This window comes from Cydia amplana, chromosome 12 (assembly GCF_948474715.1).
Source record: "Cydia amplana chromosome 12, ilCydAmpl1.1, whole genome shotgun sequence".
In the NCBI taxonomy this organism is placed as follows: Eukaryota; Metazoa; Arthropoda; class Insecta; order Lepidoptera; family Tortricidae; genus Cydia; species Cydia amplana.
The window spans coordinates 3,135,734-3,150,963 of record NC_086080.1 but is presented as its reverse complement, the minus strand read 5'-3'; the positions used below and the strand labels follow the sequence as shown (position 1 = coordinate 3,150,963).

General features: G+C 38.3%; 1 protein-coding gene across 1 annotated transcript; it reads left to right on the top strand.

The window, feature by feature from the left end:
* Window positions 1–618: 618 nt before the first annotated feature.
* LOC134652689 (larval cuticle protein LCP-17-like) lies at window positions 619–6,649 on the top strand. The gene is made up of 4 exons (XM_063507852.1): window positions 619–689; window positions 2,008–2,232; window positions 5,699–5,800; window positions 6,483–6,649. The coding sequence occupies exons 1-4, from the start codon at window positions 687–689 to the stop codon at window positions 6,594–6,596; spliced, it is 444 nt and encodes a 147-aa protein (XP_063363922.1). The 5' UTR covers window positions 619–686; the 3' UTR covers window positions 6,597–6,649.
* The last annotated feature ends 8,581 nt before the right edge of the window (window positions 6,650–15,230 follow it).

Below are 15,230 nucleotides of genomic sequence, written 5' to 3'. Positions count from 1 at the left end.
TTTCGACAGTATAGTTCTTATAGTTTCGGAGAAAAGTGGCTGTGACATACGGACGGACAGACAGACGGACAGACAGACAGACATGACGAATCCATAAGGGTTCCGTTTTTTGCCATTTGGCTATGGAACCCTAAAAAGCTCTTCACGGCGTAGGTACCTACGTCCGCAAAAAAATACAATGTTCAAAACATGTTTTGCAATAAACAACAGGTATATCATTATTTCCTTTAATTTGTTTATTTTTTCGAAACATTCGAAGCAAAGCCCTTTAAGTAAATAGATATTCAAAAAGATGCAACGCGTTAATCTCATTAAGGAATAATCGAGCTATGTAATCGAATTATGTATATGTACTGCCCTAAAAATTATCTTTTTAATATAGGTACCTATATATACAAAACTATTAAATTAACATGACGAACGGCCGCCTATTCGATTTACACACGTACAAAATACGAGGTTCCGCTTTTGCCATTTACCCTAAAGAACCCCAAAATCTATAATTAGAACGTTTAACAAAAAAAATCGTTCACCTTGCCACTAAACAAATCATATGATGTTCAGCAATTTTAATCGTTGCAAAATAATCGAAATGTCGTTACCAAGAATAGAGATGAGTATATAACCGCGTCGGCGTTTGCCTTAATCACAGTCTCAGTTCAGCGCCTAACTTTGACACACTTAAAATGGTATGTATCATATCACAGATATTTTATGTAGGAATAACAACATCACACTTCTATCAGTGAGCCTTATGTCTCATATTTAAAATTGGTATTTGTTAATACAATGTACAATACCAATAACTCTTTAAAATATAAACTACTCTTTAAAATTTAAACTGTAAATATTCACTAAGATTATGTAAGAAAGACAACGCATGTCAAACACTAAACATAATTGGATAAGTCTATGTAAGCTTATAAAAAAGCTTTCATTTTATTGACCCCGTTGTTGTTCATAATAGAATTATTCTATAACAGTTGTCTTTTTGTCGGAAGCAGTTGTAAAAAAGCGACCAAGTGCGAGTCGGACTCGCCCATGAAGGGTTCCGTATTTAGGGGATTTATGACGTATTAAAAAAAACTACTAACTAGATCTTGTTCAAACCAATTTTTGGTGGAAGTTTGCATGGTAATGTACATCATATATTTTTTTAGTTTTATCATTATCTTATTTTAGAAGTTACAGGGGGGGGACACATTTTACCACTTTGGAAGTGTCTCTCGCGCAAACTATTCAGTTTAGAAAAAAATGACATTAGAAACCTCAATATCATTTTTGAAGACCTATCCATAGATAGGTACCCCACACGTATGGGTTTGATGGAAAAAAAAAATTGAGTTTCAGTTCTAAGTATGGGGAACCCCCATAATTTATTGTTTTTTTTTTTCTATTTTCGTGTGAAAATCTTATTGCGGTTCACAGAATACATCTACTTACCAAGTTTCAACAGTATAGTTCTTATAGTTTCGGAAAGAAGTGGCTGTGACATACGGACGGACAGACAGGCAGACAGACATGACGAATCCATAAGGGTTCCGTTTTTTGCCATTTGGCTACGGAACCCTAAAAATGAAGATGTGTAGAGATGTGATGATTGATCTTCCTTTTTTGTGTGAGGTTGTTAACACTTTAATTAACTATATTTAACCGAGGAGTGTTAGTCATATATTGCAGATCAATACTAAAAACTAACTGTATTGGTATATACATACATAGGTATACACCTATGCCGTAGGTATACAAAAGGCCTATGTCCCTCGAATATGCAAGAGATAGAGAGGATAGCTGATAACAAAACTTAGATTGTCACTGATTGTGGGAGTTCAGCCCCCTACGCAGAGTTTCGCGTAATATTCCCTATTAAATTAGGTGTATTATTAATGTAGTCTGGCTAGGTTCAAGTTTGGGATCATTTCTGTTTTCCAATGGTTTCGGTCGTTGCACCTCAGTCAATAACTCACCCTATAGAATTTTGTTTAATACGTGTGACCATAATTCCAGAGAGCCTTCATCGTCCTCGCCCTGATCGCCGCGGCCTCGGCCGACGTGTCCCACCTCTTCAACAAGCCCGGCCAGCACCACCACCAGCCCTCAGGCGGCCCTGACGCCCAAGCCGAGGTCTTAGTACAGTCGAGCGACGTCAGGCCTGATGGCTACGAATCCAGCTTCCAGACTAGCAACGGCATCTCCGCTCAGGAGTCGGGACAGCTGAAGAAAGTTGGAGCTGTAAGTAGTTCAAACATAGACTAGGAATCCTCTAGACGGAGTTTAAAGCAATTATTTCATGAAACCGATGCTGCCAAAAATACTGGGGTGCGGGGGACGAGGTGAGCGAATCCCGTGCCGTGATTGGTCCGTTCAAAGACACGGACGTCACACAAAGACACTTTTACTCGAAAATGGAGTATAACTACCGTATATTTGTGGCAGAGGGGGTAGCGTTACTATGCTCAGTCTAGAGGATGTCTTGTCTGTGAGTTTAAATCATGTAGCAAATCTTCCGGTCTATGGTCAGACACACACGAACCAGAAACAATGGGGAGTTAGGGCTCATTTAGACGATGCGAGAACTCGCATGTGAGTTTCATTACATTGCGGGTTTTGATCGGTCGGTTGAATTGGACGTAAGCAACAGTCCGCAATGTAACTAAAATCGCATGCGAGTTCGCGCGCTGTCTAAATCAGCTCTAAAAGGAGGTGCAAGTACCTACTGCTCGCCCTTTACTTTTGGTGAAATTCGCCTAGCTTTTCAAAGATTGCATATACTTGCGAATTTTTACGGGTACCACCGTTGCCGGGTCCAGGGGTCCCAGGGACCCAGAGGTCCAGGGCGATAGCCGCGTAAGCTGAAGAAGCCGGTTCGATTCCGCTTGGCTCGGTCACTTTTTCGTAGGTATATGACATCTATTTCAATTCATAACCATAAAACGATGTTAAAAACTTACATTATCATGTATTTATCAAAAAAAATGTCTGTTTCTTTGAATTCGGCATATCTAATGACGTTTTGAAATGACTGCAGCGGCATCTGCGTTAACTTTGCGCGTGTATTATCCTCGTAAAAACCGGCCAAGTGCGAGTCGGACTCGCGCACGGAGGGTTCCGCACCATCAACAAAAAATAGAGCAAAACAAGCAAAAAAAACGGTTACCCATCCAAGTACTGACCCCGCCCGACGTTGCTTAACTTCGGTCAAAAATCACGTTTGTTGTATGGGAGCCCCACTTAAATCTTTATTTTATTCTGTTTTTAGTATTTGTTGTTATAGCGGCAACAGAAATACATCATCTGTGAAAATTTCAACTGTCTAGCTATCACGGTTCGTGAGATACAGCCTGGTGACAGACGGACGGACGGACGGACGGACGGACGGACGGACGGACGGACGGACAGCGGAGTCTTAGTAATAGGGTCCCGTTTTTACCCTTTGGGTACGGAACCCTAAAAATGGGCATATATTGACATAGGTATTGTTCTATATCTATTTTCTGCAAGTTGCTCCGAGCTTTACATTGGCTATCGATATCTGATATCATGCAATGGATTGCGGTAGAGATATTATGACTTCATTTATATTTTTAAACACAGCGTCCACAGGTAATAGATACTAAAACTTAGGTACCTACAATATTCTAAATTAGAATCATGACTTCATTTTAGGTTTATGAAGTTGTTTTTGAGAATCGAAGTTAATAATATGTAAAACTACACAGGCACACTCGCACTATAACTACTTTAAGGGCTTATACAGTCATAATTTTACATAATGAATATTCACACAGTTGCATTTATTGGAGCAGAGTGCAAAATGTATATATATATTGTTTTAGAATAAGCCAATTTAAATCTTAAGCAGATGGGATAAGGTTAAGATTTGAAATATCGTCAGGTGACAAGCAAGTCACTAAGTAGCATCACAAGTTCATAGCCATAGTGGACCATATTAGTACGAAAAGAAGGTTGATTATTGTTTAAATATTTTATAGTAATTAGTGACTTTTGCTTGTCACCTGACGATATGGAAAGGTCAATCACTTAATCTATATTCTATTGAATAGTCATAATGATGAGCGAGCTAGCAAATACCACAAACTATCAATAAATTAGTCTAAAGGTTATCATGTGATATTTGAGAAGACGATACGAATTAAAATGAATCAATTTGAAGGTTATATGTCGACAACTATTCAAATAAACGTCTAATGATCGTTAATGATGTGTCAATCAGTGTTACAAAAGGGAACACCGATGGAATTGGCAGATGATTAGATTAAATCGGGCACTAATATGAATTCATTATGTGTGACCGTGACTTGGTTATGCATGAAGGTACAGTCGCCATCAGATATATCGGAGCGACCAAGGTGTTCACAAATATCTGAACAAATCCTCTTCTATCCAAATCCTTTAAGTGCATGATCAGAGCACCTTGGCCGCTCCGATATAACGGTTTACCGTATTTGACAGAACAAGGTGTAGCTGTGCTATTATAAACGTCATTATGTTATGGAAATTTAAATTTATTTTACACGCTTTGTCATTTCAGTAAAGGCCACCCCACACTAGCGTCTTTTGGTGTCTAGTTAGCGCCATGGAAATTTAAATGGCAGTTGCGCAAACGTTGCGTCGAGCAGCAGCCATAGAGTTGACTAGACTCCGACGCTTGGGAGACACTAGTGTGGGGTGGCTCTGAGTCTATGCAATACTCAAGTGTGTAGGTTAGATTGATCCACTTTAAGCTAAAGGGTAGCTCCTTACTAGAGATGCCACGAATATTCGGCAACTATTCGGTATTGGGCCTATTCGGCCACTTTGCCGAATATTCGGTATTCGGCCGAATGTTGCCTACTATTCGGCCGATACCGAATATCTGTTGCACCTACTTAAAAAGAAAAATTGCACAATAAAAATAACCAAAAACTATGTAGGTGTATTTAGAATGTGTTCTTGGAAAGTTGTTAAATACAAAGACCCGTTTTAGAGCATTTGTTGATTACAAAATATTTTATTTTTATCATGAGTCTGTTTTGTTTGACTCTATTCATTAATGCTGTTCAACAAAAATATATCTTAGCTAACGTCATCTAACGTAGAGCTTTGTTAGCGATCAGTTTTCATAATAATTGTGACTCAAAATGTTCGCATGTCATGCCGAATATTCGGTATTCGGCCGAGAGAGGGACCGAATATTCGGTATTCGGCCAAACCACTATTCGGGGCATCTCAACTCCTTACGCCTTGCCACCCCATTAAAAAAAAAACAACGGGTTGCACTCAGGGAGTGCCAGCAGAAGTGAAAACTCAATGACTAGTGCAAAATACACTATGTATAATTGAGGTTAACGCCATCTAGCGTTAGCGTTAATTACTTGAAACCCCTAAGCACATCACTGTTAGTACTCGAGCTATATTAATACCAGTTAGAGCGAAACTCACTAGATGGCATTTAAATCAATAAAGAAAAACTCAATGACATTACATGTAACAGTTTTTTATGTAATGTCATTGAGTTTTTTCTTTATTGATTTAAATGCCATCTAAATGAGTGGCCATCCAAATCTTACGGTCACGTGATAGTCTTACGCTGTCTCGAGATTAACATTTTTTCCCCACCTCAAAAAGTGCACAGCTCCGCTAAAGAAGTTTTCACATCAAATATATGTATTTGGCTAATTGTATTATTCACGCGCAGGAGGAGGCCTTAGTTGTATCCGGGCAATTCCAGTACACCGCTGACGATGGCACTCCCGTGCAGGTCTCCTACACTGCCGACGAAAATGGATACAACGCTCAGGTAAGGTCCTTGAACATTCAGCACCTTAAAAGGCTAGCTTATAAAAAAAGCAAAAAAGAGTAGAAATTAAAAAGTGGCAATACTGTAGTAGTGTCGTCCGTTTCAAATCAATCTAAGAGAAACTGCACGACCCTACAGTGTTGCCACTTTTTAATTTCTACTGTTTTTGGTCTTTTTGGTTTTTGGTGGTTGTTGTTGAACGAATGAAAATCTGTATTTCAACCTAACCTTAAAATTTGCATACATACTCGTAAGTATTAAAAAAAAAACTACAAAACACTATGTTTGCGATTCATTACGTAACCCCGCAGTGTCAGGGAGCTGGCCGCAGAACCGCCGGAACTTGACACCCTTCGGCTAAAATTACAGGTCCTAACCTCCTGAGTTAATGATGCTTTCTAAGTATAGTGTATAAAATATTGGTTTAGATTTTTCGAAAGTGAGGCACCTATCCAACTATCCGGCTTTTACCCTACAGCTCACAGACCTATACGTGTAATATGTCCCATATTTTTAGGGTTCCATACCTCAAAAGGAACAAACGGAACCCTTATAGGAGCACTCGTGCGTCTGTCTGTCCGTCTGTCACTGCCTATTTTCTCGGAAACTACTGGACCAATTAAGTTGAAATTTGGTACACATATGTAAATTATTTTGTTTAAATAGTCTTTTGTTTTTTCAGGGTCCTCACATCCCCACCCCTCCCCCGGTCCCTGAAGCAATCAAACGCGCCCTCGCGTACATCGCCGCGCACCCCCCACCACCAGAACCTCAGCAAGGCCAAAAGAGGTTCTAAATGAATGATACACCCGAACGTGAATGAAATAAACTTATAGTTTATCTTGTTAAGTGCTATCTTTTATTAAAATGACTTAAGTCACCAATGCCGATTTTGATTTATCATTTATCATTTAATCATTTAATCATTTAATCATTTAATCATTTAATCATTTAATCATTTAATCATTTAGTCATTTAATCATTTAATCATTGCAATCATTTAACAATTTGATATTTTTTTATTTTGTTATGATGCGTGCATCTCACGTGCACGAGTAAGACAGTTCAAGATGCTAAATTTTTATTGCTTTCTTCTCAAAATAATTTGTAATAAACCAGTTTTGCATAATCCTTTCAAAGCAAAAAGTTAAAAAAAATTAAGTATAGTCAGCATCAATAGGTGCTAAGCGTGTTCAAAATGATCTTGACGCGACCTTATTGTTAAGAGATTACACATACCAGGTTTTCTGTGAGAGAATAAGAGCGCGTCAAGGTAATTTTGAACACCTAGCCCGCTTATAGTTCGTTTTTTTTAGCATTAGTAATAAGGTAAACAATCTTGATGTGTCTTTTTATAGAAAAACACGTTTTAAAAATAAGTCACGGCAAATATGTAACAATTATGAATCTAATACGATCATTTATATTCTTCTGCTTTCATAAGTAATAGTTACTGATTTTTAAGCAGCGTTTTTCAATTAAAAGACATGTCAAGATCGCTTACCTGCTTTCTAATGCTAAAAAAACGAACTATAGCAACTTCTGCTACTGACTGTACATATTAAAATTATAAATATCTAAACGTCAATATCTTTCCAAAATTTTAAACTAGGTAATTGTTTTAAGCAATTTAAGAACTCATAACATTTTCACCTTGTTCACACGATTACCTATATTTTTGACACATGATTTTAACCCTTTCCAATGTCTCAAATGAATTAAAGTCCCTTAATATTACGCTGCTTAATTATAAAGTTATTAATAGTTAAACTGTATGCGTCTAATATTAAGGTTGAAAATCACGACATTTCAGTCCAATATATCTGCTAGTGTATTTGGTGTAAAGTGGTTAGTACACGCGATACTGCAATCACGGGGCAAAGGAAACACCGTGAACTGCCACTTTTATTTGTTTTGACGTATGATTGATATACAATTTAAAACTAATGACATTGTAAAGTGGCTACGTAACAATTGCACACACTAAACTGGCCACACTACTTGTACTCATTAAGAGCCAACAGGAGTGGTCATTTCTCCATACAAACGTACTCGACTGTTTCCTCCGTGGGTTTTGAAGCTAGAGCAATGATTTTTTTCAACACAGATTAATATTGTCAATATCTGTGTCGGACCGTTTTGCTTTTTTTGATATTTTTGTTTTTTTAAGGCGCTAGAGCCCTTCAAAAATGGCCAAAATGGCCTAATTGACTATGCCGCAATGAGAGGCGTGCTATTCAAAACTGATATCAATTAGTCAAAAAAGCAAAACGGTCCGACACAGATAATGTCATAATCATTTAGATTTCCAAATTTGGTTACGATTGGTTAAGTTTTGGAGGAGGAAACAGTCGAGTACGAAACCTCGATTTTTGAGATTTTTACGCAGGATTTTTCGCCTTGTCCTTATCGCACTAGTTTTAGGAGCCGCTTCCGTTAGCGAGACGGGTATATTTACCTAAAATATTTAAATCTTAGCTCCTGTTGGCTCTTAAGACGAAACAGGAGCTGAGATTTCAATATTTTAGGTAAATATACCCATCTCGCTAACGGAAGCGGCTCCTAAAACTAGTGCGATAAGGACAAGGCGAAAAATCCTGCGTAAAATCTCAAAAATCGGGGTTTCGTACTCGACTGTTTCCTCCTCCAAAACTTAACCAATCGTAACCAAATTTGGAAATCTAAATGATTATGAAATTATCTGTGTCGGACCGTTTTGCTTTTTTGGCTATTTGATATCAGTTTTGAATACCGCGCCTCTCATTGCGGCATAGTCAATTAGGCCATTTTGGCCATTATTGAAGGGCTCTAGCGCCTTAAAAAACAAAAATATCAAAAAAAAGCAAAACGGTACGACACAGATATTGATAATATTAATCTGTGTTGAAAAAACATTGCTATAGCTTCAAAACCCACGGAGGAAACAGTCGAGTACCTTTGTATGGAGAAATGACCATTTCTGTTGGCTCTTAAAATCGAGACTTGCCTACAATAGAGTCTGTTCGGAAAGAGAAGAGTCGTGGAATGTATTGGGCCCCATGCATTCCACGACTATTCTCTGTCCGCAAAGACTCTACCACAAATACAAAGTTACTAAAATCACAAAACAACACTCAACCCTCTATTTACTCTACTAAAAAACACTCATTATTCATTATTCAGATTGAAATTAATTACAGCACTCGTTGGTAATGAAGTTATTATGAAATTGTTAACTGTTTACTAGTGATGTTCCGTGAATGCTTACTGAAATATTATTCCCAGGAATTTCGTTGTAAATATTCCCGACTGCATTTATTGATAAATTTAAATTAACGTTTTCATATTGTCCGATATCGGCCATCGGATACAACTAGACAGAAGCAAAAAGTGAAAAAGTGCCTTTTTATATATTTTTTTTTTACATTTAATTATTGTTTCTTGTTCAAACACGGATGTGGACGTGGACGGATAGGGGATTTTCTAGCAGCTGTTTTTCCAAAGGTAATCCGATATCACATCGGACAATTTGATAACACTCTTATCCATCAAAAGTATTATACTACCTTTGGCATCTCCTCTGTCACTGTCGACGTCGTGCCACAATGTTTTAACAGATGGCGTAGAACGTGGCGTAGCTACGTAGAACGCAATTAGTTAGAAACCTACATCGCGCTTACGGAGTTCCAAATGTTGGTACAACTTCCGACCAACTGGAACTCTCTATTGGCCCTCTCTCTACTTTCGACATACCTTTAAATGTTGCCTGTCTAAAATTTCTGTGCCAATGTGTCCGGGAATATTTACTCGGGATGAAATCCCTGAATTTTTTTCCAGTTAGGTATCCAGTTTGGTCACATCACTAGATAAGACAATATTGGCGCCTCTCGACCCATCCGCCTTTGTCCCTTGATGTAGCTGTTTGGGTGTTTGCTGTTCTCAAATTATTAAGTGTCATGCAGATATTATGTTGAATGAAGTTTCGTGATATTTCGAGTGAGCAAAGGTGGTGATTTCTCCTTCCAACAGTTCGATATTATAGTTTTTTTTTACTAGTTGTGCCTCTTACGTTGAATGAGACGGTTCCCTAAGACAGTTCCTTAAAGTCTCTTTTGGTTGTGCTTAATAATAAAAAAATGTAACATGTTTTTACCGTATTTTTATTACTCACTAGGTACTCTCATTCCTAAATAATTCAACGTGCTTCATTTCCATTAACTTTTCAAACATTTTACGTGACAGCTAGACCATATGTATAAAAATGAACTCTGGTAGGGTCAATCATTCGACGCGTGAGGTAAGTATTAGGTATAATTAACTTGCCTTTACCTAGACAAGCGATGATTTGTGCATGACCACAGACCACAAACCTGTGTGAAGACCACTCGGAAATCACATACACACCACAAAGGAACGAGCTGAGCTTCGATTGCCGATGCCTATTGCATATTTAACAGTTCCTGCCACAGACCCCTTCAACTACTAGACGAAGCACATTAAGACACTCAAGGTCACCACACATATTACTCGCTCCTGTACAAAAGTATGGGAGCGTGACCCTTATTTGGTACTCTACCTCACGGGTGAGATATACTAGCAGTCTTTTTCTAACTGTATTACTTAGAGAGGGGCGGGTAGTCGATCTTGCGTGCGAGATACTGTCGCGCCGCTCTTGTGCGCTACAGTTGCGCCCACAATTACGACAAGTACCTACTGTAAATTAAAAATATTCACAAAAATAAGGTTTAGGGGTATATCTGGGTTGTTATAGTATAAAATGATGTAGAATACAACACACTTGTGCTGCTCGAATTGTAGCACTTTACAAATAGCAGTTCCTGTTGCCAGGTAAAAATACAAGTCACCGATTGCAATAGTTTCCATGTAGCTCGAACATAAATCTCTGCAGGTCCCAGGTGCATCGCATTAGGATGCAACATGATGCGACAAGTGTGAAATTGCATATGCGGCTACAAGTGCAACAAACATGCACTTCTCGACGTCTATCGGACAAGTCGATTTCTGAATTTACACGGGAATACCTTAGCCATTTTATGGAACAGTCGTCTTCTCATCTTAACCAACTAGGGAACAAATCGAATTATTTTATGAAATATTTTCATAATATTAAGCCTGTAAATGGGGTCATTATGGCGTTTTAAAAGTTTCCTTAAAACTCGCAGACTTGTGCGGGTCGGAAGTTTTTCAAGGTCAACGTTCATATAAATCGGTTTTTCGCGAGCTCAAGTACTTATTGAAATCTATGTAATTTATAAAAATAAAGGCGGGTTTCAGTAAAGAAAAGCGCCCTTTTTTTCAACCCCCCAAAACAAGTTACACAGGATTGCGCACCATTTTTGACTCCCTTGCACTTGATTAATACGAATAGACGCCGCGCGCCGCTTTCAATTCGCGCTGTCAATACCGAAACGTGTAGACGGAACGACGTCTTAATAAATCACTTAGTAACATGTATAAAAATTTGCAAGTGCAAACATTTGTTTTTTTTACTGACCTTACTTATCTTCCTTGCAATCCTGATAATTGGTTGAACTCATGGGCAGAATTATTGGATTTTTCTGCCATTTAGAAAGTGGCATTGAACATGTTAGGGATATATGTACGTACAAATGTGTCTAGCGGGCAAATCTGCTAATGTACTCGTATGACGAGAAATAAGGTACCTACGACATCCAGGCGGAGATATCTCCAGCAGACACATCTGTATTCGCTATGTTAAATCTTATGGAGTAAAATTAGTTCAAGCGGCTGCCGCTAGTACTAATATCGGACATTCCATAAGATTACCTGTGTTTGTGACCATCAGCGCCACTTCCCCCTCCACCGACTTCGCACATTGCCAATATTCCTAACTGCCAAAAAAGTAGACTGCAGATAAAAGAAAATACATAACTAGCACTTTGTAGCGTCTTCTCTGACACTGTCAACGTCGTCGTCCCGCAAGAGCTCACAGATGGCGTTAGTACAACTACATCGCGCTTACGGAGTTACGAATGTCAGTTTCAAATTATAACTGACATTATACAATTCATGACCAAGTCTTGTTGGACTTCGGTCCCCAGGCGCAACCCCCCGTCTGGAGAAAATACTCTTTTCACAATCTCTACAGTCTGTACCTAATTCCAAAATAGCGTAGGTACCTTTTATACTATCGCTATCAAAATATCCATTAATCATGTTTAACCTTGTATAAACGTCATTAAACGGTAAGGTCAAGTGAGGTAAATGCAACTATGGGGTTATTGCGTCCCACCGTTCTTTCTCGAATACGATTGGTCGAAACGCCCTCTACTATGCAACATTTCATGCCTGAGCTACTTGGAAATGAAACGTTGCATAGTAGAGGGCGTTTCGACCAATCGTATTCGAGAAAGAACGGAGAGACGCAATAACCCCATAGTTGCATTTACCTCACCTGACCTTACTAAAACTTTCTTACTCCTAAGCAAATGACACAAGCTAGAAATGCTTTTGTTCCATCGATTTTCAGTTCATATTACCAGTCACGCGAACAGACGATAAGTTAGACCCGTATCCGTATTCAAATTCACTACACTTGCGGATAATTTAATTTAGAACAACCAGTATATTTCTCGCTTCTGTTTACGTAGAGTTGGTTAAAGACTAGAGGCCAAGTTTTACTAGACAAGTGTTCAGAGTCGAGTAAAATTGGTTTGTTGATGAGATAGCCATCGTGGTTGATTCCTTGGTCGAGAATAATTAGAAACCTTTGTAATTGTCTTAATACACTTGAGTAAGCAATTTAAAAGCACTCGTGATTACGGCAATTTTTGAATTTACGATTTAATCTCGTTTTATTTTGCTTTTGTGTTTATTTTCGCATTTGTCTGATTTGTGTGCCCTTGCTGATCGTCATTGACATTTAAACTGTATAAAACAACGTTAACTCCGAAGTTAAAAAAAAACAAGTAAAAGAACATAATTATTATATGTGTCGGGGAATATGGAAAAATAGGCGAGAAGGGTTGACCTGGTAGTCATTTTGAATGTCTCATCTTAATACAAATCTGACAAATTATTATTCGTTTGCCAAACTAATGAATATTTTATGGTAAAACTATTTTGCTAAATGGAACGTTTTTAGCTAAAACCAGTAAAATCCCCTATTAGTTATTCTCTTTACAGCATACATACTATTTACAAAAATCCGACATGGAAACTGAAAGCCCCAGATACTGTATGTTTAGTGCTACTTTACTTTTTGTGCATAAAAAATGAGAAAATATTCCGAACCCTGTGTTTCCAACTTTACTTGGCCTGCACTGCACCGATTGTTATAGGAGTTAGTGGACTTTGAGTGTGTTATCATGGCTCTTGTTACACTGGCGTGTTAAAGTGACGGTTTAGCAAGTATGTTACGTTTTACGGCCAGTGAGGTACCGCGGGAATGTTACAATTGCGGGAAAATTCACTAAACAAGGGAATATAATTATATTAAGCATTGAATTTTATCCCTGATGTAGGCTGATTTTCTAACAGTTTCTTCCTTCACCAAAAAGCAACTGATATATTTATTAGGTGTGTTCCGAGTAAATCAATGGTAAGAATTGGCGTAAAAAACATGAGAAACTTTAACTTTGTTGATACCATTCAATTTTTATTTATTTGGGATTTTTCTAACTAACCTAAGTTGTGTGTCTATGAAACATTTGTTCCTGAATAGAAATGGAATTGATTTACATCAAGGAGAAGTTAAGAAAGGTCTTCTACAAATATTTTCAAATAACTGCCGGGGTCTGGTAGCTGCGTTTCCTGAGCCATTAAAAAATATTACCTTAAGTTAAGGAAAATTACTGAGCGTTTGGGGAATGTTCCCAGGATTGCCACATCACTATACATCACTGTATATGAATGAGCTGGAGTTGGCTCACGCGCTGGTCCTCGGCTTATATTTTTACATTCCCGTACATTCCCGTTCGGGAACATTCCCAGGAACATCACATCACTAGTAACGACAGAGCAAGAGTCGTTTGGCTCACGACACGCGCTGATCCTCCGCTTATGATATTTTTACGGCCGCCATATCGACGATTTGTGTTGCATTTCAATCGGCCATTTTGTCTTTTAGAACCCTATGGACTTTCATCTACAGACTCCGCAAGCCCCGTTGAGTGTGATGCCGTTGGGGATATACAACTGCAACACTTCTTGATAGTGTCAGGACTCGCACAAACAGGGAAAAATTGTTTTGGTTTTGAGGATACTTACCTACTCGGTAAAGGATGTTGTACGAGCTATCTAGTCAATATTGGCGGAACTTCTGCCAAATCACAAATATTTATATATTTTTTTAACCAAATTATTAGGAGTTATCGATATATACCACTCTGTATTTTGAATGCACGCATCTTAATATACCTAAACCAGCAAACTCCATCCGGAATCATGTGATCCACAATATTTAGATGTCACGACCCTAAGCAAGGAGGGGAGGAGGTTAGCGTTGAAACCGCCGCGAAAAGTCGTGGTACATACGTCATCTAGTATGGAAAATGATCTGTGTTTAAAATGGTATCTTTTGGCGCTTGGAGACAGTAAGCTTGGCATGCTGAGGGGTATTTTAGTAAGTTTCCGAAAGAGTGGCGTATCTGAGGTAATAAATAATCTTATTTGGTTATATTGTAATAGGTATTTTGTCGTGAGCCGCGTGTTTAGTCTGTGCTCATATTAAAGTGGCAGAACAGATGTGCTAATGCAATTAATCAAATTATTATTTGCGCACAAATATCAAATAACCGAAGCCGAAGTTGAAAGTGAAAGTATGTTAAGTAAGTGCTTGACCTTTTAGGTTTACATGTTGACTAATGTACCTATATGTAATATTTAATTGGATAATCGACATTCAATTACCTAAGTATATAACAAAACTTCCGTGCGACCCAGACCTACTAATAATATTACAAATGTATGATTAACCTGTCTGTTATCTCTTCACACTTACAGGCCGATTCGAACAAACACTGATATCAGAATGACATCTAAATGATGTCATACAGTTATCGTGCATTTCAAACAATTTTTACCTTCTTCCTCCTTGACCTTTTGCCCATTTACTTAGGGTCAGCCTTTCTTGTCCTTTTCCTCCGTAATGCACGAGTTTTGCCTAGAGTCTGTGCGGAAAGAGAAGAGTCGTGGAATGTATGGGGCCCAATACATTCCACGACTCTTCTCTTTCCGCACAGACTCTATTTCATTACATCTTTCATTTCATGTCTTCTTCGACTGTCGTCAGCCAGGTAGTCTTCCACTTCCTCGTTTTTGTATCGGCATATTTAAGGCTAACTTAACCATATGGTCTAGGCGATTTAGAATATGCCCGTACCACCGGAGACGATTTCTTTAAGTTTATCAGATATTGGTGCGATTTTTAAAATACCTCTTATAAAGTCGTGACGGATTTTTCCAGCAG

Coding starts and splice junctions, on each gene's coding strand:
- LOC134652689 (XM_063507852.1), top strand. Junction 2,233..5,698: donor AGCTGAAGAAAGTTGGAGCT/GTAAGTAGTTCA, acceptor ATTCACGCGCAG/GAGGAGGCCTTAGTTGTATC. Junction 5,801..6,482: donor AAAATGGATACAACGCTCAG/GTAAGGTCCTTG, acceptor TTGTTTTTTCAG/GGTCCTCACATCCCCACCCC.